The 21,265-nt window shown below is 36.5% G+C and overlaps 1 protein-coding gene across 2 annotated transcripts in view; it reads left to right on the top strand.

The window, feature by feature from the left end:
* LOC139938886 (3'-5' exoribonuclease HELZ2-like) overlaps positions 1-21,265 on the top strand; it is a 43,974-nt gene that overhangs the window by 188 nt on the left and 22,521 nt on the right. Inside the window, exons 1-17 of one of the 2 annotated variants that reach the window (XM_071934535.1) lie at positions 5,031-5,080; positions 6,697-6,795; positions 8,101-8,143; positions 8,752-9,721; positions 10,476-10,842; positions 11,287-11,638; positions 12,448-12,733; positions 13,093-13,279; positions 14,057-14,179; positions 14,565-14,813; positions 16,244-16,512; positions 16,832-17,024; positions 17,336-17,574; positions 18,221-18,463; positions 18,744-19,095; positions 19,807-20,073; positions 20,705-20,812. In XM_071934535.1, coding sequence (XP_071790636.1) covers positions 6,757-6,795; positions 8,101-8,143; positions 8,752-9,721; positions 10,476-10,842; positions 11,287-11,638; positions 12,448-12,733; positions 13,093-13,279; positions 14,057-14,179; positions 14,565-14,813; positions 16,244-16,512; positions 16,832-17,024; positions 17,336-17,574; positions 18,221-18,463; positions 18,744-19,095; positions 19,807-20,073; positions 20,705-20,812 — 4,287 coding nt within the window. In that variant the 5' untranslated portion in view covers positions 5,031-5,080; positions 6,697-6,756. Of the gene's footprint in view, positions 1-5,030; positions 5,081-6,696; positions 6,796-8,100; positions 8,144-8,751; positions 9,722-10,475; positions 10,843-11,286; positions 11,639-12,447; positions 12,734-13,092; positions 13,280-14,056; positions 14,180-14,564; positions 14,814-16,243; positions 16,513-16,831; positions 17,025-17,335; positions 17,575-18,220; positions 18,464-18,743; positions 19,096-19,806; positions 20,074-20,704; positions 20,813-21,265 lie in introns of those variants that run through there. The other variant, XM_071934534.1, reaches the window with a different exon arrangement.

The raw sequence follows: 21,265 nt of genomic DNA, 5'->3' as shown, positions 1-21,265 counted from the left end.
ATTTATTTGTTCATGGGTGATGCAATGTTTTTGTAATCTCGATCCGTGACACGTCATTTGGGTTTGTCTCTGAGAGGCATCGAAGTTAGGCCCACCTACGGTTTTCGTGACCACAATTACCTATCATGATCGATGGATGCTGGGGGCTCGCCATAGGAGTTGTGGAAGCCTTGTAGTTCTGGGAAACTGGCAAATGTACACATTTAGCTCCTACTAGGACGTCATCTGCCATTGGCAATTCATGAATTGTACGAGGGATGAAGAAAGCCCCACCACGCAGGTCTAGGGTACCAAATTCTCGTGGCGATGCGAGTTGAAGTTGGCCACACAAGTGTGCTACCACTGGTACCATTTTTGGGTCAAATCATGCACATCTTTGACCAGGGCTATAACTTTTGAATTGTGCTATTAATCCCTCCTGGACACCTGTGTCACTTTACCAGAACAAAAATACTCCTTGTTTTTGTAGTCAATACATGTAACTTGGCAAACAACAACCAACATCTTAGCTTTTAGATAAATATAGTTCATCAGCACGTTAACTTCATCCTCAGTAACTAAATTTATATACAGCAATAACCAGTGTTTTTGTTGTAAATGAAGTCGAATCAAGGACTGACCCATTTTCCACACGCATTTTGACCAAAGCAAAAACAGTAGGCCTATCAGTTTTGTGTACCGATGAATGCCATTTGTTTTTGTCGTAACATCTGAAAAAAATTGTGGTCAGATACAGTAACAGTATTGCATGTAATAAAAAAAAATTACAAATTTTTCTTGAAACTTTTGTGAATCATAACGCTAACAGTTAGCATTCATGCATAACAAAAAACATAAAAAAAAAAAAAAATAATAATTTTTTACTAATGTCCATAAACCATTTACTCCAGTTCCTGGAAAATAGGACACACATACAGATACCGACACTTGTGTGTGCACGTGACGCGTATCCGCGAATATTGTATTTTGCACACACGTAAGCAACGGATACAGGAGCTCATACACGCAGTAAAAAAACGGATACTGTTTTGTAGACTTTATTTGTCTTTTTGTCACAGATCAAAATCATTTCCCACAGAATTGCTTTCACTGGTATTGTGCTTGATATAAATTTAGGTTAGAAAGTTGTTAGTCATTTGCAAGCAAAACGATGAGAAAATGCAGTGTATAAAACACGGGTTCTCTATAGGTCATGCTTGTCGGGCAAAACACTTGTGATGATTGCGAGTGCAATCAAGTGACATCTTGCGGAACAAAATCCAACACGCGGCTGACATGAACGGATACGGTTATCATATCCGTATCTGTATTCTGTATCCGAACGCTTGCCAAACCATGACCATTACTGGATGACTGACTGCTGCGTGGTTATTATCATCTTTTTGCATTTCAATTAAAGCATCGAGCTTGCATCTTCAAAAAATTCACATTTCAGGAAAATTGTAGCTCTCGATCCTTCTAATGGTCGTCTGTAGACTGGACAGTTACAACACGCCATGGGGTTTAAACGTTTTCAACTTCTTTTTTCAATTATACCAGATTTGCCGTATTTTTGTCTGCATGAGGATAGAATGTCCTTGCACTACGATAACAGTTTTTTCCTGGGTTGACCATATAAATAATAACAATACTACAAATTTTGTTTTGTTCAGCAATCACATATTAATTTGATTCACACTCACCCCCATGCAGTAGAATAAAATGCACCCACATTAAAACAGAATTACACAATTGACTTTTTCATACCATTATCTCCATTTAATTTCCATTTTTTCATTCAAATTTCATTTTAAATCTATTAATTACAATAAACTGTTTGTTTTTTAAAAGACAGAAATTCACACACCCAATATTTAAAAAACTCGATCCAGCTCCATCACAGCAAATCCGTCAAATTTTGTAAAGGAAGCACACACCAATGTAAACAACCCATTCAGTAAATTTAAAAAGCACAGTTTGTGTAGGCGTGATGAAATCTCAGTATGCGAAAAGGTTATATTTTATAGGCCGACTACATCATTATTGGTGACTCACTCTTTGCAGGTTGGATGGATTTTTAAAAACATACATTGCAACACACCGATTGCAATACAGGGGAATTCCCAGTATGTCTGCTCATGCGCATCATGCAGCATAGGCCGACCGTCACACAGTATTTGTTCTGTACATCAAAATTGCCATTATCAAATAAATTCCCCCGAAATAAATTGCGGCCGACTATGGCGTGTCATACGTTGCATTATTCGATAATGTACAATATATGTGCGATGTTTCTCATATATATGCGATAATTGTCACATATGTGCGATATTCATTTGATGAATGCAATAAATGTAATATATATGCAATAAATGTAATATATATGCAATAAATGTCATATATATGCAATAAATTGTAATATATGTGCGATAAATTGTAATATATGTGCGATAAATTGTAATATATGTGCGATAAATTGTAATATATGTGCGATAAATTGTAATATATGTGCGATAAATTGTAATATATGTGCGATAAATTGTAATATATGTGCGATAAATTGTAATATATGTGCGATAAATTGTAATATATGTGCGATAAATTGTAATATGTGTGCGATAAATTGTAATATGTGTGCGATAAATTGTAATATATGTGCGATAAATTGTAATATATGTGCAATAATTTGCAATATATGTGCGATAATTTGCAATATATATGCGATAATTTTTAATATATGTTTGATAATTTTGTAGTATATTATATGCGATCATTTGTATGCGATGTTTTGTGACGATATACATATGCGATAATTTAATATACATGTGCGATGTTCGTTCTTATATATGTGCGAAAACGGAATTGTGGGATATAGTATGGCTTCCTGTCCACTTGATCCCCGTATCCGTAATGTTTTAGATCGGGCCAGACTATACTCTGGACGGTATAGTATGGTTCCTATGGTTCAATGAGATTGGCGTAGGGTTTATAGTGATGGTCAGGGTACGAGACTCGAGCAGCGTATTTCCGAAATAGCCAGCCAGCCGCGTATTCGGATAATAGAACACATACAGTACAGGGAGGTGACAAAATGTTGCATTTTGCTCAAATCTGAAGGTGAAGATCTGTTTTACTCGAACGAATTCTGCAATATTAGCATAATTTAGATATATTAATTGATAATATGTCAATTTCATAGCTTCACATGATTAAAAAAACAATTTATAAAAAGTGAAAAACATTAACAAAACGTCAAAAAATGACCCGCAAACAAAAAGGCAAAAATTTGTATTTTGTGTTTTTTGCATTTTTTAATATGTCAAAAAACATCACTGTGAAATACAACACCATAACTATAAATGTGGTGCTTAATATTCCAAAAATTTGAAAAATGATTTTGCAAACAAGACACAGTTGAATTTTTATAGCACAAGAACTTTTAAATTTTATTGATAACAATTAAAAATAATCAATCATGAGTGTTTCAGATATAGCTCGGTAATTTACTAACTTTAACTGTTCTACAATTTAAAGTCACCTGGAAATAGAAGTGTTTTTCTTTCAAACATAAGAGTATATGCTTACGAACAATAAAAATTTTTATTTAGTAATTGATAAGACAAACATTTTCTTTTTATTGCAGAATCAATAATAGTTGACCAATTTAGCCAGCTCAAAATTTGATACGTTTAGTCTATCTTCCTTCAAGATTCTGGAACAAGAAAGCAACTTTTTGTCTTAACGAAGGGTTCAAATTCTTTTCAAATTGTGTTTAAGTCCACCGTCTATGTAATTGGGCGGAATGTACATTGACAATGGCGTCAGAATAACTGTGGTTAATTAACCACTAGATAGTGAACCAAATTTACCCAGCTCCAAAATTTGATACGCCCACTATATTAGTCTTGAAAGTTCTGGATTACAAATTAAATGTTTTGTTTTAACGAAGGGTATAAATTCTTTTCAAGTTATGGTTTTGTATTTCACAGTGATGTTTTTTTGACATATTAAAAAATGCAAAAAATACAAAATAAAAATGTTTGCCTTTTCGTTTGCGGGTCATTTTTTGACGTTTTGTTAATGTTTTTCACTTTTTATAAATTATTTTTTAATCATGTGAAGCTATGAAATTGACATATTATCAATTAAAAATTCTAAATTATGCTAATATTGCAGAATTCGTTCGAGTAAAACAGATCTTCACCTTCAGATTTGAGCAAAATGCAACATTTTGTCACCTCCCTGTACTGTATGTGTTCTATTATCCGAATACGCGGCTGGCTGGCTATTTCGGAAATACGCTGCTCGAGTCTCGTACCCTGACCATCACTATAAACCCTACGCCAATCTCATTGAACCATAGGAACCATACTATACCGTCCAGAGTATAGTCTGGCCCGATCTAAAACATTACGGATACGGGGATCAAGTGGACAGGAAGCCATACTATATCCCACAATTCCGTTTTCGCACATATATAAGAACGAACATCGCACATGTATATTAAATTATCGCATATGTATACCGTCACAAAACATCGCATACAAATGATCGCATATAGTATACTACAAAATTATCAAACATATATTAAAAATTATCGCATATATATTGTAAATTATCGCACATATATTGCAAATTATTGCACATATATTACAATTTATCGCACATATATTACAATTTATCGCACATATATTACAATTTATTGCATATATATTACATTTATTGCACATATATTACATTTATTGCATATATATTACATTTATTGCATATATATTACATTTATTGCATACATCAAATGAATATCGCACATATGTGACAATTATCGCATATATTATGAGAAACATCGCACATATATTGTACATTATCGAATAATGCAACGTTTGACACGCCATAGCCGACACAGGCTTTCTGTCTGAGTGATTCATGAATAATGTAAACAGTCTAGTCAACACTTGACCCTAGGGTATGTTGCAATACCATCGAATAGAATGGGGAAAACCAGTTTCATACCTGGGGATTGCTCAATGTTATTGAGTGCGCAATATTTACTGCTCGACCATTGATGGGGATGAATGACGAAATTGAAAGTGGGCGTGATTGGGTAGGTACAAAGGAAATAATCTAAAAAGCTAGAATTTACTTAATTGATAATAATGAGTGGTTTTAAAACTAAATTTTCATGTTTTTTTTTAAATTGTTATTTTATCAATTATTTATCCGAATGATTTTGTCTTTTTTTATTGTGAGAATGGAAACAATGTTTCATTGAATTGAATTGTAAGCCATTTTCTCATTAGTAGGCCTATATGTATTTAATAATGACATTAATGTTTGTTGTTTCTTTAATTGTAACATCATGATCAGTGTCAAACTTAAAGGCAGTGGACACTATTGGTTATTGTCAAAGACTAGCCTTCACAGTTGGTGTATCTCAACATATGCATAAAATGACAAACCTGTGAAAATTTGAGCTCAATCAGTCATTGAACTTGCGAGATAATCATGAAAGAAAAAAACACCCATGTCACACGAAGTTGTGTGCGTTTTGATAGTTGATTTCGAGACCTCAAGTTCTAAATCTGAGGTCTTGAAATCAAATTCGTGGAAAATTACTTCTTTCTCAAAAACTATGGCACTTCAGAGGGAGCCGTTTCTCACAATGTTTTATACCATTAACCTCTCCCCATTACTCGTCACCAAGAAAGGATTTATGCTAATAAATATTTTGAGTAATTACCAATAGTGTCCACTGCCTTTAAATCAAAAGTTTGCTCTAATTGCTGCTCTTTTGTCGAGTTTATTTCATGAGTTTGACCCGGCAAAAGCTCAGGCCTAAGTTTACTTTTTAAATTTTATTTTAATCCTGCAGGGGTGCTACCATTTTTTAAACAGTCAATCAGTTTGTGTCTTTCTGATCGTCTTTATTACTGTACTGTTGTGAAGTTAATTAATGAAATGAAACCTTTATTAATTAGTATAGTACTTCATCTAAGCATTCATCATAAGAATTTTATCGCAGGTTTATATCGCAGTCTTTAATATTTTGTTGATTTTTCTACTTCGGGCAATTCAGAATAAACAATGATTACAACTGTTATAAATAATTTGTTTATTGTTTGACACGCACCCACCATTCCACTTTCATTTTTTATTTTAAAATAGTGAATGGCTGCATAATGTAGACTATAGGTACACTACAGACTAAAACAATGCCTCAAGTGAATCAGATATTTATATTCAAAGGTCTCCAACTTTAGTAGTTTTCAATAGCTTTTATTGGCTTTAGAGGCACCGGACAACTTTGGTAATGTTGTCAAAGACCAGTATTCTCACTTGGTGTATCTCAACATATGCATTAAATAACAAACCTGTGAAAATTTGGACTCAATTGGTCGTCAAAGTTGCGAGAGAATAGTGGAAGAAAAAAAACATCCTTGTCGTACAAGTTGTGTGCTTTCAGATGCCTTGAATTCAATTCAAATATTTAAGTGAGAAATTACTTCTTTCTTGAAATGTTACTTCAGAGAGAGCCGTTTCTCACAATGTTTTACACTATCAACAGCTCTCCATTACTCGTTACCAAATAGTGCCTTTAAAATGTGAGATGTGGCCTTTTAAAAGAAAATGGGCTTTCATTATTTTATAATGCTTCTTATATGTACACATCATTTGCAATTTTAGTGATAAGAACTTTTTTCTTGTTAATGTTTTTGCCAGATTTGAAAGACTACACTCAAATTTAAGCTGTTCAGTGTTCATTACTCCACATCCACCAAGATGGCACATAGCCAGTCGTCATCCAAGAAAGATAACGAGGTATGTCAATGATTTTAATGGAGGCGACAGAGCGATTGCCTCCATGCCCCTTGTCATTGCATTGGTGCCCCTTGAAACATTCTTGGCCTCATAGTTGCTTTTTGGTGCCCCTTACAGTTTATTATTACAATTGCAGAAATTGAGTTTCTTTCATTAAGTTCTTTTTGTTTATTAAAACAACTGCCCTGCCCTTACAAGAACAAAGCATCATAACAGGTATTGCAGATATCTAGCTTCGCCACTGCCCAACACTAGTTGTTTAAAGTCACCTGGAAGTGGTATTTTTTTTAAATAAAGCTTTTGTCACTAAAATATGTGTTTTTATGAGAGGAATGTGAATAAAAAGTTAACTAAGGTTTAAAAATATTAGTTTTGATTGTATTTACAAATTTACGAGTAGGCCCCGACCCGAGAGGGCGCTGTTCGTGACGTATTTCAAGGCGCGATATTTGGAGAGAAAATTTGCAGTCGGGCCCCCGTACATTACGTCTGGGAACATGGCACATCAAAACAAATTTAGACACGATTTTACACACATACGTACATTGAAACTTGAACATGTTGAACGCCTAGGGTATGTTGCAATACCATCGAATAGAATGGGGAAAAACAGTTTCATACCTGGGGATTGCTCAATGTTATTGAGTGCGCAATATTTGATGGGGATGAATGACGAAATTGGAGGAAATAGGGAGTGGTTTTAAAACTAAATTTTCATGTTTTTTTTTTAAATTGTTATTTTATTTTACATTGTACGACTATCAATTATTTGTCCCAATGATTTTGTCTTTTCTTATTGTGAGAATGGAAATAATGTTTCATAACCATAACAGGTATTGCAGATATCTAGCTTCGCCACTGCCCAACACTAGTTGTTTATCAGTTATTCAAACAATTTTAATTTACCCATTCAGCCCCTTGCAATTAAGTATTCAAAAAAATTAAAATGTTAATATACATCTATTTATTTGTAAATAGTTTTAATATTTTTTTTGTGATTTTTATTATTTTTTTGTGATTTTTTACTACTATTTTGTTTTACTTCTGAGATTTCTCTGTGTTTCCTGACATTGAATCCAATTAAAAATTCAGTAAATGTTTCCATGATGGAGACAGGATCAGAAGAGATTCTAGCTGGTGTTACTGATAGACACAAGTCAAATATTATTATTACTATAACTTTGTTTTCTTTGGGGGGGGGGTTCAAAATAAATTAAAATGATTGCTTGATTTAGTAACATTTATAGAGTATAAGATCGTTGAAGTGCCCATTTGTTTGACTATTTTCTGTATATTGGTTTTCAGCCTCCTGAGTCGTCCAGCCTTTCTCCATTGCGTAGTGGAATGAGTAAGTGATTTGTATCCATCTAAATACAAACAGAGTTAGATCTAAAAATCTCATAATAATTTGTTTAAAGAGGTCGGAAAAAGAAAGTGTGATGAATTTTTTTTTTAGGGCGAGATAGCCCCCGAGGTCGCAGGTTCAGGTTCATTTCAAGTAAAAAACAATTTTCAGTCCCAAAAAACTCTAAAAATTACTCTGTCGGTTACTTCTGTGGTTTATTAACTTTGACTGGTGTTCAGTAGCATTTGGCCAGAGGACTCTGGTATTGTTAAGAAAGAATGTTTCTCACTGATTACCAAGTTCACATTAGCATTACTCCTCCATACAAAATATTCCATTTGATTTGAAATGTCCATGTAAACAACATTATGCATTTTGTTCTTGTTCTTCTTTTTTGTTTTACAGAGGGTTTTTTTCTTGCCAGATAGACCTTGTGCATTGTTTGTTGTTGAACAAACTTGGACAGATTTTCATTTGAAAATCCTTCTAGGAAACCCCCGTACATAGTTTTTTTTAAAAAGAGGCTATTTTGCAATGTTGATGGGAATGCTCACGAGGTTAAAGAATCCTTTGGGGACAAATATTGACTCTACTGAAATTTTTACTTACAGAACCCTTTACATCACAAAACCCCTTCACTGTTTTGCCGGACATGAGTGAAGGAGAATCTTATGACAAGGGAGGACCTAAGCCTCTTCGGTCATTTCCCCACAACGACGGAGGACCTAAGCCTCTTCGGTCATTTCCCCACAACGACGGAGGACCTAACCCTCCTCACTCACCTCCAAACAACAACGAGAGGCCTAAACCTATTAACTCATCTTCCAACAAGAGTGGGAGACCTAAAACTCTACAATCATCTCCAAACGACAACGGAGAACCTAAACCTTCTCACTCACCTCCCAACGACAGAGGGAGGCCTAAACCTTCTAGTAACTCATCTTCCAACAAGAGTGGGAGACCTAAAACTCTACAATCATCTCCAAACGACAACGGAGAACCTAAACCTTCTCACTCACCTCCCAACGACAGAGGGAGGCCTAAACCTTCTAGTAACTCATCTTCCAACAAGAGTGGGAGACCTAAAACTCTACAATCATCTCCAAACGACAACGGAGAACCTAAACCTTCTCACTCACCTCCCAACGACAGAGGGAGGCCTAAACCTTCTAGTAACTCATCTTCCAACAAGAGTGGGAGACCTAAAACTCTACAATCATCTCCAGACGACAACGGAGAACCTAAACCTTCTCACTCACCTCCCAACGACAAAGGGAGGCCTAAACCTTCTAGTAACTCATCTTCCAACAAGAGTGGGAGACCTAAAACTCTACAATCATCTCCCAGCAACACCAGGAGGCCTAAACCACTCCCATCATCTCAAAAGGACAACGGAGGACCTGAACCTCTAAAATCATCTCCAAGCGACAACGGTGGACCAAAATCTACGTCTGTCAAATCGCCCAAACGGTCTCCAAATAAGGGTTTCAGGAATCAGCACGAGGCAGCATCGGACAGTTCCTCCTGGACTCGGCCCACATCTGGTCAGACCAGACAAGGGCCCAAGAAAAACGAAATGAGGTGCGATTTAAAAATTTTTTAGCTCACCATTTTTTTCAAATTATTATTATGATTTTTTAATTTAACAAAATCTCCCGAATAGCTATTTGTTTTTTAACATGAAAATATCATGCATTATAATCCACTGGGTCACCCATTTGTGCACACTGATAAGTTTCTATTCCCTGTCCAACTCTCTTCGCCTCAAAAAGTGAGTTCTACTATTTGCACCAGTTCCCACTGTTCCTGTGCCTGAATTCCTTGGTCTCCATTTTTACTCCCCAAGTGGGGTCAGGGGTCGTTTTCACAAATAGTAAAGATTGATAGTAAATGCAAATCAATCGTAGCTGTTTATGTAAAGTGTGATATCACAATACAAATCGCTATGGTGATACTGACAATTTCTCTTACGATGGATTTATTTTGCCTTGTGAAATTGAGCCCAGGAAAGTTAAGTGTAAGTGCGCTGTGCTGTCACGCAAGGGTCCAATAATTCCTTGGAATTCACAACTACAACCAGTAAGGATTCGAACTGCCTCTAGCTACCGGGTAATCTTGGTGGTCTAATTGGTTAAACACTGCTCTAGATGTAAAGATCCTGGGTTCTAATCCCACAAGCCTGTGATTTTTTTTCTAAGAGCTTTGGAAAAGTACTCAGTATACACAATGCTAACACACATCCATGTATATGGGTAAAACCAAAATTCATATAAAACAACTAATAGTAAATAATAAGTAAATGCAAAGTATAACCACATTTTTTCTTTTTGTATAGAAACAATGGAAAGACAAACCACAGGTTGCCGATCAGTGGTTCAGTCAAAGAAGCCTTCATGAGGTTGAAGTCAGAAGCGGGAGGATACTTCACACAGCTGTGCGAGAAGTGTCACGACAGCTCCCCGCCAATCACGAGTGTCAAGTCTCCCATCGGCCCATATTGCAGTTCGCCGCTAGAACAACATCCCTGGGAGCCTAACAAGGTGTTGGGGCACATTCTGGACATGAAGGAGGGAAAGATTAGGTACTTGAAGATCAGACAACTGCCTTGGAATACTTTGAAGAAGTCGCTGAAACTTTGTCCGGACATGGACAAGCAGTCTGGATGCATACAAGGGAACTCCTGCAGACGGGCTCATAACAAGGTAAAGGGGTGACTCGATTGATCAATATTTTGATTAAAAAAAAAAAAAATCCTGGCTGGAAACAAACTGAAATTTTTCTGTACTGTTGTTTTAAGAATGTTGTGTCTGTCAATTGCCTTTAAACGTTTTTATACGTTTTTCTCAGTTTTTGTGCTTTTGTATATTCTGGTTTCTTGTACTTTGCATGTAGTTTTTATAGTAAAGTGCATTGGTCTACTTGGAAAAGCGCTCAATAAATCTTTGCAATAATAGTAATATTAAATATATTCCTAGAATGAAGCACATATTTTTATGCTCTCCCAGCTCAGAAGTTTTCAGCGGCTTCCAGTACTTTGTAGTAGGAGAAAATCCCAGCGATCTCTCTATTTTCTAAGAGGTTGACTATTACGTTTGAAAAAGAAAACTTAAATGTCTCTAGTAATTGATTGTCCTTGCTTCCAACAGGTTGAGCTGAAAGTTTGGCAGTACCAAGTTGAGCACAACGTCAATTCATTTAAAATCGCCCAGTTATGTTGCACAACAAACGGTCATCTCGATATCTCCACTATTCCAAAAATGCTGCAAACTCTGCGGTATGTCAACTGTGACGGCAGTCAGAATACATCCAATCAAATGGTCTCGTACTATGAGAGTAAAAAATCATGGTGCTATGTTCAACCACGCCCCTCTTGGCTCCACCCAACGACAACTCCAACCTTGTGCAAAAACGGAGATGAATGTAGGCAAGCAGATTCATGTACATACCCACATCATTTGGAGGAAATTGAACTTTGGATTTACATGGCCAAAAACCAATGTAAGTGATTCCAGCGAGAAGTGGTATTTTCAGGTCTCTCTTTTTATGTATAACCCTTTCCGGGTGTCTCAAAGCAATTATTAAAAAGAAAAACTTTAAAGAAATGTTTTTGACAATGGGGCAAAACCCCCTTCTCTTTGCAATAAGTATAAACGCCGAGTCACACTGCAGCAATATCGAAAACAACAACGATAACGGCGCAAAGAGAACGCATTCTATTGGTTGAATTCGTCCACGCAGAATATGCCCACGCTTATTCAACCAATAGAGGGCATGCATTTTTAACGTTCCTGTTTTCATTCTCGTTCTCGTTATCAAGGCCTGTGTGACCGGGCCTTTACTTATTTCTTTTCCTTGCAATCAATTCAATGCAATGTTACATTTATTTCCATCCTGAACAGTAGTCTTGGCCCAAGTCTGAGTCTATACACAAAATAGTAACGTAGTCTCTTAGAACTGAATCTTAAGAACTGTCTAAAATCATCTTTGGGATTGGCTGAATGTTGTCATACTACATACACCACCCCTATTGACTAACTTTACACCCAAACAACATTTTTTTGTAAAGAGGACTGTGTAACAATGCGATGTAAAACAAAACTTGCCCAGGAAAATACAAGTTGTCCAACATTAATGCACTAATGCACATCTTTCCTAAGCTTACTTCATCTGCACTGGGGCAGCATATGTATCGTGCGGGTAGAAAAAAACAGTTCGCCCTGTGTGTGTAGTAAAGCATTTTTTCATTGATAGACAAAATGTGTTAATTCGATACAATCAATTGTTTTGTATTTTTTTTTGTCAAACAGACAGAACATTGGATGAAGTCCTATCGGCGAGCAAGTCGCTCTACTCCTCCTCCTCCACTTCCTCACCACACCCGCTCATCTCCAATGAGGTTCTCCAGATTCTCCCGTATTACTGCCAGTACTGCCACGAGCAATTTTCACATCGAGGGAATCTTCGCCAACATTTGCAGACGATGGAGCACAGGTCCAATGTGGACTCTGACAAGGAGAAAGCAGACGACTGGAAACACAGAGAACTTCCGTTTACTGTACTTAATGGAGGCTTTATTAAGCAATGCAAAGCATTGTAAGTATTTATAAAATAGAAAATCTATCAGAAGGATCTATGGTATTAATTTAAAAAAATGGTTAATGGCCTGAGGTTTTAAACCCGATCGTCTCTCTCGAAGGCTAAAACATTATTTATAACAATAACAATATTTAGGATGCAAGGCATTGCATGGTGAGGTATAAATATAGATTTGGTTTGTGGTAACACCATGCGTGTGTAAACTTGCCAGGTAGAGTTTGTTCTTGAGACATTTAACTGCACTACCGCGGAGTCAGTTCTTGGATTGGTCTCAACGTTTTGACAATATTGATAATGGACTATCCATCAAAAAGATGCTTATGTTTCCTAATGAATAATGTTCTGTCATACAACAGAGTGGAGGGAGGAACTTGCCTCTTGGGTGAGTCTAGTTGCACCGACGCACACAGCCGAGAGGAGTTAGCGGAATGGAAGGAGAGATGCGAGTATCTTATGATGAAGAGAAGAATGGCCAAGGAGCAGGAATTGTATCCTCTCACTGAGGGTGATCTTCTGGAAAGGCAAAGTGCTGGACAAAATGTGGTAGGTTTTTATGCAGTAACTGCTTGAACTACTTGTACTGAAACTGTTTTCTATGAATGAACTTTGGCAACTGATAACAAATTGTCCATATGCCATGGACCATTCACAAAACACATATGACATGCTAAATTGTTAAGATAAATCACAATCCTGAAAATAATTTATTTATTTATTTATTTTACTTTTCTATAATTAACTGGCACTTTTCAACTTTAAAAATAGCCATTCAAAATTTAAATCTAAATATTCAGGTTAAATTAGATAAACAATTTTGACATAGCAACTTCATAAATAATTCTATCAAAATATGTAATACCCATTGTGCTCAAAATTAGGGAATATAGATCAGGGGACGAGGTCTTAAACGGGCACTTAAAACCGTCCAAGTCAGGGGACGAGGTCTTAAACGGCCGCTTAAAACCGTCCAAGTCGTGGTCGTGGTCGCTCGATGCATCACAGAGTACTCTGTGTTGAAACTTCCTCAAATATTTGTGCCAGTAACCCTAAAAGAAGTTGCTCATGCGATGATGCAGTTACCCAGAAAATTGTTTTATTCATTTCTCAAAATCAACAGCACCTCAGCAGGTTTTATATATACAGTGAAGCATTCTACTATCATTATCTTAAGTTTATCTGTAAGTCTGTGTACTTTTGAGTTCTGTGTTGTACAACAAGTACAACCCTTTAAAGGTTCTTAAAAAGTCTTAAATTTGACTATTTGGCTTGATGTTTCTTGAGAAGGGTATTGTGATTAAGATTTTCCCGTTTGTTTTTCAGATGACTACATCGCTTCCCACAGGAGTCACCATGGAATGCTCTGATGAAAATTTGACTAAAGTCTTGGAAGCAATTGAGAAATCAAAGGAGACATTTAAATTTAACATCACAGCAACAGAAAAGGTAATTTCTGTTTAACTACAATTTCGAAACGTCAGGCCATTAACTTGGAATTAACCATATTTCCCTCTATGTAATTAACGGATAAACAAACAGATAAAGAAACAACTTAACCTGACGAGGTTTTTGTTGTTTTAATAGATGTAATTTTTTGCACTGCAGATAAAGAATAGTATTTTTTTTTCCCCTTACACCGATTTGTATTAAGCACTGGATACTCAGTACTTCCACAAGTTCTGTAAACAAAAATCCACAGGCAAATCACTTTGGGATCCACTTCACATCAAAAACTTCGCCACCATGGTGTGAAATTAAACTAAAATGCAATTTAAACATAAATCCAAACTAAATTTCTGGTGTTTTTTTCTTACTTTGTTTTTCTCGTAAGAATCCCTTGAGGAAAGTTTACCTGCTTCGTGATGATCACCGGAAGTATTTCCACCTACTCAACCCTATGGAGAGTGGAGCTAAACTACAGGAGTGCCCTGGCGTTTTTCTTAAAGTTCGGGATGATGATGTTGCTGCCAGCCCAAGATATTGTGTCAGTGTTGCATTTGAGTCAAGTAGCATGGGCTCCTTCAAGCAGTTGATGGGGTTTGATTTTGGTAGCATGCCAATGGTAGTCCGGGAAATAACAGTAAGTTTGTGTTAAGTGTTTGGGTACTTTTTTTTGTCCACAGATTTACATTAAATCTTACACAGTTTGAAGATTATGATGGTATAAACGAATTCACTTAAAATGTAACTTGCTGAGGTGCTGAGTTTTTGAGAAATGAGTAAAACAATGTCACAATTGTTTTTTTAGCATAACGTATTTACTTTTTTGTACGACACAAAGCACCGTGTCTACGGTTACATTAAACTTTATCAGTTTGAAGATTATGATAGTAGAAACTTCACTTAAAATATTACTTGCCGAGGTGTGGAGTTTTTGGGAAATTAGTAAAACAATGTCACAATTTTGTTTATAGCATGTACAACGTATTTACGTGACTCTCCTGAAAAAAATGCTCTGTGATTTTCACTTTTTTATTCTTCAAAAACTTTACAACTATATGAAGCTGAAACTTCTACAGGCAAATTATATTTCACACACCTTCATTCACAGTGAATAGAGATTAATGTCAGGGGTAAAAATTGATATAGAAAAGTTATCAAAACCTGTAAAGCCATTGGACCCTTTCGGTAAACAGTACTGTCAAAGGCCCACACTTCGTGTATCACAACTTCTGTATAAAATAACAAACCTGTGAAAATTTGGGCTTAATCCGTCATCGGAGTCGGGAGAAAACAACGGGAAAACCCACCCTTGTATCTGCGCATTTCGCCGTGTCATGACATGTGTTTAAAATAAATCCGTAATTTTCGTTAAAGGAACACGTTGCCTTGGATCGGTCGAGTTGGTCTTTGAAAAGCGTTTGTAACCGTTTTTTATAAAATGCATATGGTTAGAAAGATGTTGTAAAAGTAGAATACAATGATCCACACAAACATGCCTCGAAATTGCGTGGTTTTCCTTTTACCTCGTCGACTAACACGGTCGGCCATTTATGGGGGTCAAAATTTTGACTCCCATAAATGGCCGACCATGTTAGTTCGCACAGTAACAGGAAAACCACGCAATTTCAAGGCAAACTTGTGTGGATCATTGTATTCTACTTTTAAAACATCTTTCCAACAATATGCATTTTATAAAAAACGGTTACAAACGCTTTTGTTTTGACCAACTCGTCCGATCCAAGGCAACGTGTTCCTTTAATGAGAATTGATATTGTTATACTGTTTTCTCAAAAAGTAAGGCATTTCATGGAATAATATTTCAAGAGAAGTCTTTCACCACTACCTTCTGTAAACCCTGTAAGTTATTTGTAAATCTGTGAACTTTTTTTTTCTTCCTGTACCGAAAGGGTCCAATGGCTTTAACTTACTGCATTATTTTAAACAATATAGAATTTCTGAATCCATTTGGATCAATGTTTAAATTTAATTCAGCTCCCAATTGTTTGTATTGTTCTCAATTTTTTTCTTTTTAAAGAATCAAGTTATTCTTTTTGTTTTTCACAACAGGTTGAAGTTGGTTCCCAAGCACTGCAAACGCCAACAACACAAGACGAAATATCCATGAAACCCAACTGCACAGTTGTCAAGTTTACTGACGAATCAATGACCAATAAACCAACACTTATTGAGGAGGAGTTACTGGAGAAGTACAAAGTACCGGTTCCGCTCAGCAGTGATCATGGTCGCTTAGAGCCACTCAGTCGGGATAACTACAAACAAGTCATGCATAATGCTCTTTATCGGGAAGAAGTTGAGTGCAACAAGAAGATCACTAGGTTAGTTTGTCCCAAAAAACAAGTTATAATAAAAATAAACAAATGGCAAAATATCAATAATTTGGCATAATAATAGTCATGTCTAAAGTTGAAAAAACCCTGAAGTTAGCATATTTACATTTCAAGAAAGAACACATAAACAAATTCTTCTTTTCTAAAATATTTTCTAACTAACCTTTTCCCTTTTTCCTTGAAGGTTCACAACACCAAGTAAAAGAAACTGAAGTTAACATTTTCTATTTACCTTTCTAAAAAGAACAAAATTTTGTTCCTTGGTCCTCTGGAATATTTACTGATACCTTTCCCTTTCTCCTTGAAGGTTCGCAACATCAGGTACACTGAAGGTTTCATGCCAGGCTGTGCTGCCAGGCGTCCGTACAGAATATGCTCAAGGTGGATATTTGTTTGCTTCAGTCAGTCTCAAAGAGTCTCTCATAGATGACACAGTGGCTAGTCAGATTTTCATCAGGAGTGTCCAGAGTGTGCTACTCGAGTTTACTGACTCCGATAAGGTTTGTTTGGAAATCAAAGATTGATGTTATAAACCTGAGCCAAAAAATGTGCCGGTGTCCCAGGGAAATCTGTTCCCCAGCTAGAGATTCTGTCCCCAATTTTATGGGAATTTAACATTGGCTGAAGGAGTATGATAAGAGTGCACTCTTAGAAAAAAGTTTGCACACAGTTCACCGTATGGGGGGACAGAATCTGGTGGGGGGACACCAGAATCTCCTGCCATACCGGAGCTCCACCATTTGAGCTATCTAGGTCTTCATTTTTTGTCAAATAGGTATAAATAATGATTTTTGTTCTTTTATTGAAACAGTCTGCACATTATGAAGCTCCCATACTTCCCAACCAGACATTGGGGGATAAAGAGGAGGAGGTGTTACTCATCAAGCTGAGTAAGGAGTGTATCGCAGACCTACAACTCGAGGACGGAGTGGAGCGTAATGTTAAGCTCAAATTTCAGCTCAATCGAGAACATTTTTGTGTCATGCACTTTGGCATAGATGAGATGCAGAACATGGATTTAGTGTTTCCAGAGGGAGAAGGGCCACAGATGTAAGTTTATGATGATGTATCTCTATTAGTTAAAGAGACTGGACACTATTGGTAATTGTCAAAGACCAGTCTTCACACTCAGTGTATCTCAACATATGAAAGAAAAAACACCCTTGTCACATGAAGTTGTATTCTTTCAGATGCTTGATTTTGAGACCTCAAAATTCAATTCTGAGGTCTCACAATCAAATTTGTGGAAAATTACTTCTTTCCGAAAACTACGTATTAACTTCAGAGAGAGACGTTTCTCACAATGTTTTATACTATCAACCTCTCCCCATTACTTGTTACCAAGTCTGATTTTGTGCTTTTATTTTGAGTGTCCATCTGCCTTTAACTCGGGATCCAGGCGTGATCTGCAGGGATCGTGATCCCATTTACGGATTTCTCACTGGGATCCAGGTTTTATTCATTTTGGAAGAATCTTGATGTGATATTATTTACAACTTGGATCTCATTGGGATTTTTGACAATTTTTTTTGCTAAGAAGAATTAATTGGAATTGGAAAAAAAGTATGTTTTTTCACAATTAAAGTATTTCTTTATTGCTTCAAACACTTTCACAAACATCTTTCACAAAGATTTTGTGGCATTGCGTTTAACTAGAACTTAACATTCTTGTATCTCTTGAATAATTTTTTTTCAGGCTACCTGCATGCCCTTCATCATGTGTAGGCACTGATGAGAAAATCAATGCACATCAACAAGAAGTCATTGATTTAATCAGTAAACATGGTGGTAACGAAGCGCCACCGATGCATGGTGTTGGACCAGTCCTTATTTATGGGCCCTTCGGAACAGGAAAGACCTCAACAATGGCGATGGCGGTGAAAAAAATCCTAAAACCACGACCGTCATGTAAGATTCTAATCTGCACACACTCGAACAGGTACAAGAGTTGTTAAGTTTTTTAAACAAATAATTCTAATAACAAGTAACTAGTAAGTTCAGTTAACTTGTGGGTACAACCAGAGTGTGGCTCTGAAATTTGTGTAACAAATATTTTTGATAAAGTAAAGGTTGCAATCTTATTGGTTTGTTGCCAAGAAATTTGAGCTCTGATAATTAATTCAACCCAAAAATAGAATGCAGTTCATTAAGAGTTTTGTAGGGTAGAAAATCTGATGATAAATATGAAGTCATGATTGACTTTCTTCTTATTTTTGCAGTGCTGCTGACTTGTACCTTAGAGATAATGGAACGTTCCGCACGATCCGGATGTACACAACGATGCGCAACACAAACTCCATCCACCCTACCGTCCTTAAGTATGTCCCCAAGGATGGCAACGGCAACATTCGTCTTCCGGATAAAACAGAAATCCAAGCAGCCCAAGTTGTTGTGACGACACTAACCACGGCAACCTATCTTGTCTCGGCTGGCCTACATGGAAACTTCTCTCATATCTTCATTGATGAGGCGGGCCAGGTCCTTGAAGCTGAAGTCTTGATACCATTGGCCTTGGCAGCCAAAGACACATGCGTTGTGTTGACCGGTGATCATATGCAAATGAGTCCAAAGGTAAGTTTGGTTTTCATCACTGGAAATACCAAACTAAAACAAAGAAGATAAGAATGTTATTATCCCACACTGGGGAAATTAAAACCGTCCCTGATTAATAAACACTACAAATTTTAGAACAATGAACAGACAATCTCTGTGTGCTTCTACAATCAGAATCATTGAATCAATGTTTTTTATCCGGGTTTTTTTTCCCTGCAACTTTTAGAACAATTTGTTTTATACATTATAAATATTCATCTCTCCTTAATCAATTATTTCTTAAATAATGTGTAATAGTGTGATTTTTTCTTATTTTTTAATCTCTGTATATTGTCCTTTAATTCGATCTCCGGTCGCCATGGGAATTTGTTTTTAAAATAATAAACCAATAATGAATGAATGTATAAATGAATGAATGTTAGATAAAGAAAAGTATGTGATGAACGCTCTTTTTGAGAAGTATAAAACAGAGTGTAGCTCTTATTTTCTTAAAAAGTATTCCAGAAGGGTAGAATGAAATCCCATTGAACTGTGAACAAACTTTGCAAGTTGAACCTTGGGACTTATTCCAGCCTTTTTAGTAAAATGGCAACCAAAATTGCAATGTTCTACTTTCGCAAATTTCATGATAAATATCTGGAATGAGAGCACTTTTCCTAAAACAAACATACGCCTTTGCTTAAATGTCACATGCTTTCACGCTGTTCACTTTATTAAAATGTCTTTTAGGTTTACTCAAAGGCAGTTCGCGATGCGGGGTTGGACAGTTCTCTATTGCAGCGTTTGTTGCTGACGAAGAAATGCAAGCAGAAGTTCCTGACGTCAAACTACCGAACCTGCCAGTCGATTCTGGACTTCACCTCCAAGACGTTTTACAAGCAGAATCTGAAGGCCGGGATAAGACACCTGGAGCATCCACACGTCAAACCAATGACGTTTTGTGTAGTGAAGGGAGTTGAATACCACTCGGGAATGTCCTATGCCAACAACTATGAGGTTTGTATACTTCATTTTACTGCATTCAAGGTAAAATGCGTTATCATCGGCTAGATAAACATGGCTGTATATGCGCCAGGCTTGCATCATTCTAAAGACCAGTTTGTGTACAGCAATAGTATGCCGGGTCTGTGATTAACCCTGCAAATTGCCTGAGTATAGACTCACAGGTTGTTTAAAATGTCCTTCTAATCAAAAGAAGTTTGCATCCAAAATATCATCCAACATGAAGTGATTTAAAGGCACAGGACACTATTGGTAATTACTCACAATAGTTGGTAGCATAAAAACTTACTTGGTGACAAACAATGGAGAGATGTTGATAGTGTAAAACATTGTGAGTAACGGCTCCCTCTGAAGTAACATAGTTTTTGAGAAAGAAGTTATTTCTCAGTAAAATATTTGAATTGATTTTGAGACCTCGCACGTGAGGTCTTGAAATCAAGCATCCGAAAGCACACAACTTCGTATGACAAGGTTTTTTCTTCTTCCATTATTATCTCGCAACTTCAGCAACCAATTGAGTTCCAATTTTCACAGTTTTTTCTTCTTTTTGGGGGGCATATGTTGGAATACACCAAGTGTGTCCAGTGCCTTCAACGCCCTTTTCTGTTTTTTAACATCCATTTAGACTCATGAAGTAGGAAGACAAGTGAAGCTGCTGATGGAAGGATGGCTTACTGCAGAATGGGGAGACTTCCAGGAAAACGTTGCTGTTTTGGCTGCTTACACTACGCAGGTATGATGCGTTTTATCACAATGTAAAGTCCAGTAATTGTGTTTCAATGAGAAGTGAGGGGGCAAAAAAGTAATGAAGGTTAAGCTAACTTAACATCAAGAACAGTTGTGTATTATTTTGAAAGTACATTAAACAGCTACTTGGGCAGAATGTTTTTAACGGATATGGTATTTTAACTTTGTTTATAATGCACTTGTTCACCATTTTAATGTAATTTTTATATGTGTACACTTCTGAATTTTTTATAATTATCGATTAAAAAATCAGGCCCCAACCTAAATTTTTTGAAAAGCTAAAAACACTTCTGCCGTTGACGGCATGCGCTCAAAGGACAAGCGCTTGGACGTCATTTTTGGGAGTTTGCTTTGTTATACCTCCACGCTGCAACAAAGCGGCTTTACAAATTGGAGCTCCCAACTATGTCGCTTTGAAAGTGATTACGTAACGGAGTTT

This window comes from Asterias amurensis, chromosome 6 (genome assembly GCF_032118995.1).
Source record: "Asterias amurensis chromosome 6, ASM3211899v1".
Lineage (NCBI taxonomy): Eukaryota > Metazoa > Echinodermata > Asteroidea > Forcipulatida > Asteriidae > Asterias > Asterias amurensis.
The sequence above is the reverse complement of the archived record's forward strand: the minus strand, read 5'-3'. Positions and strand labels throughout refer to the sequence as shown.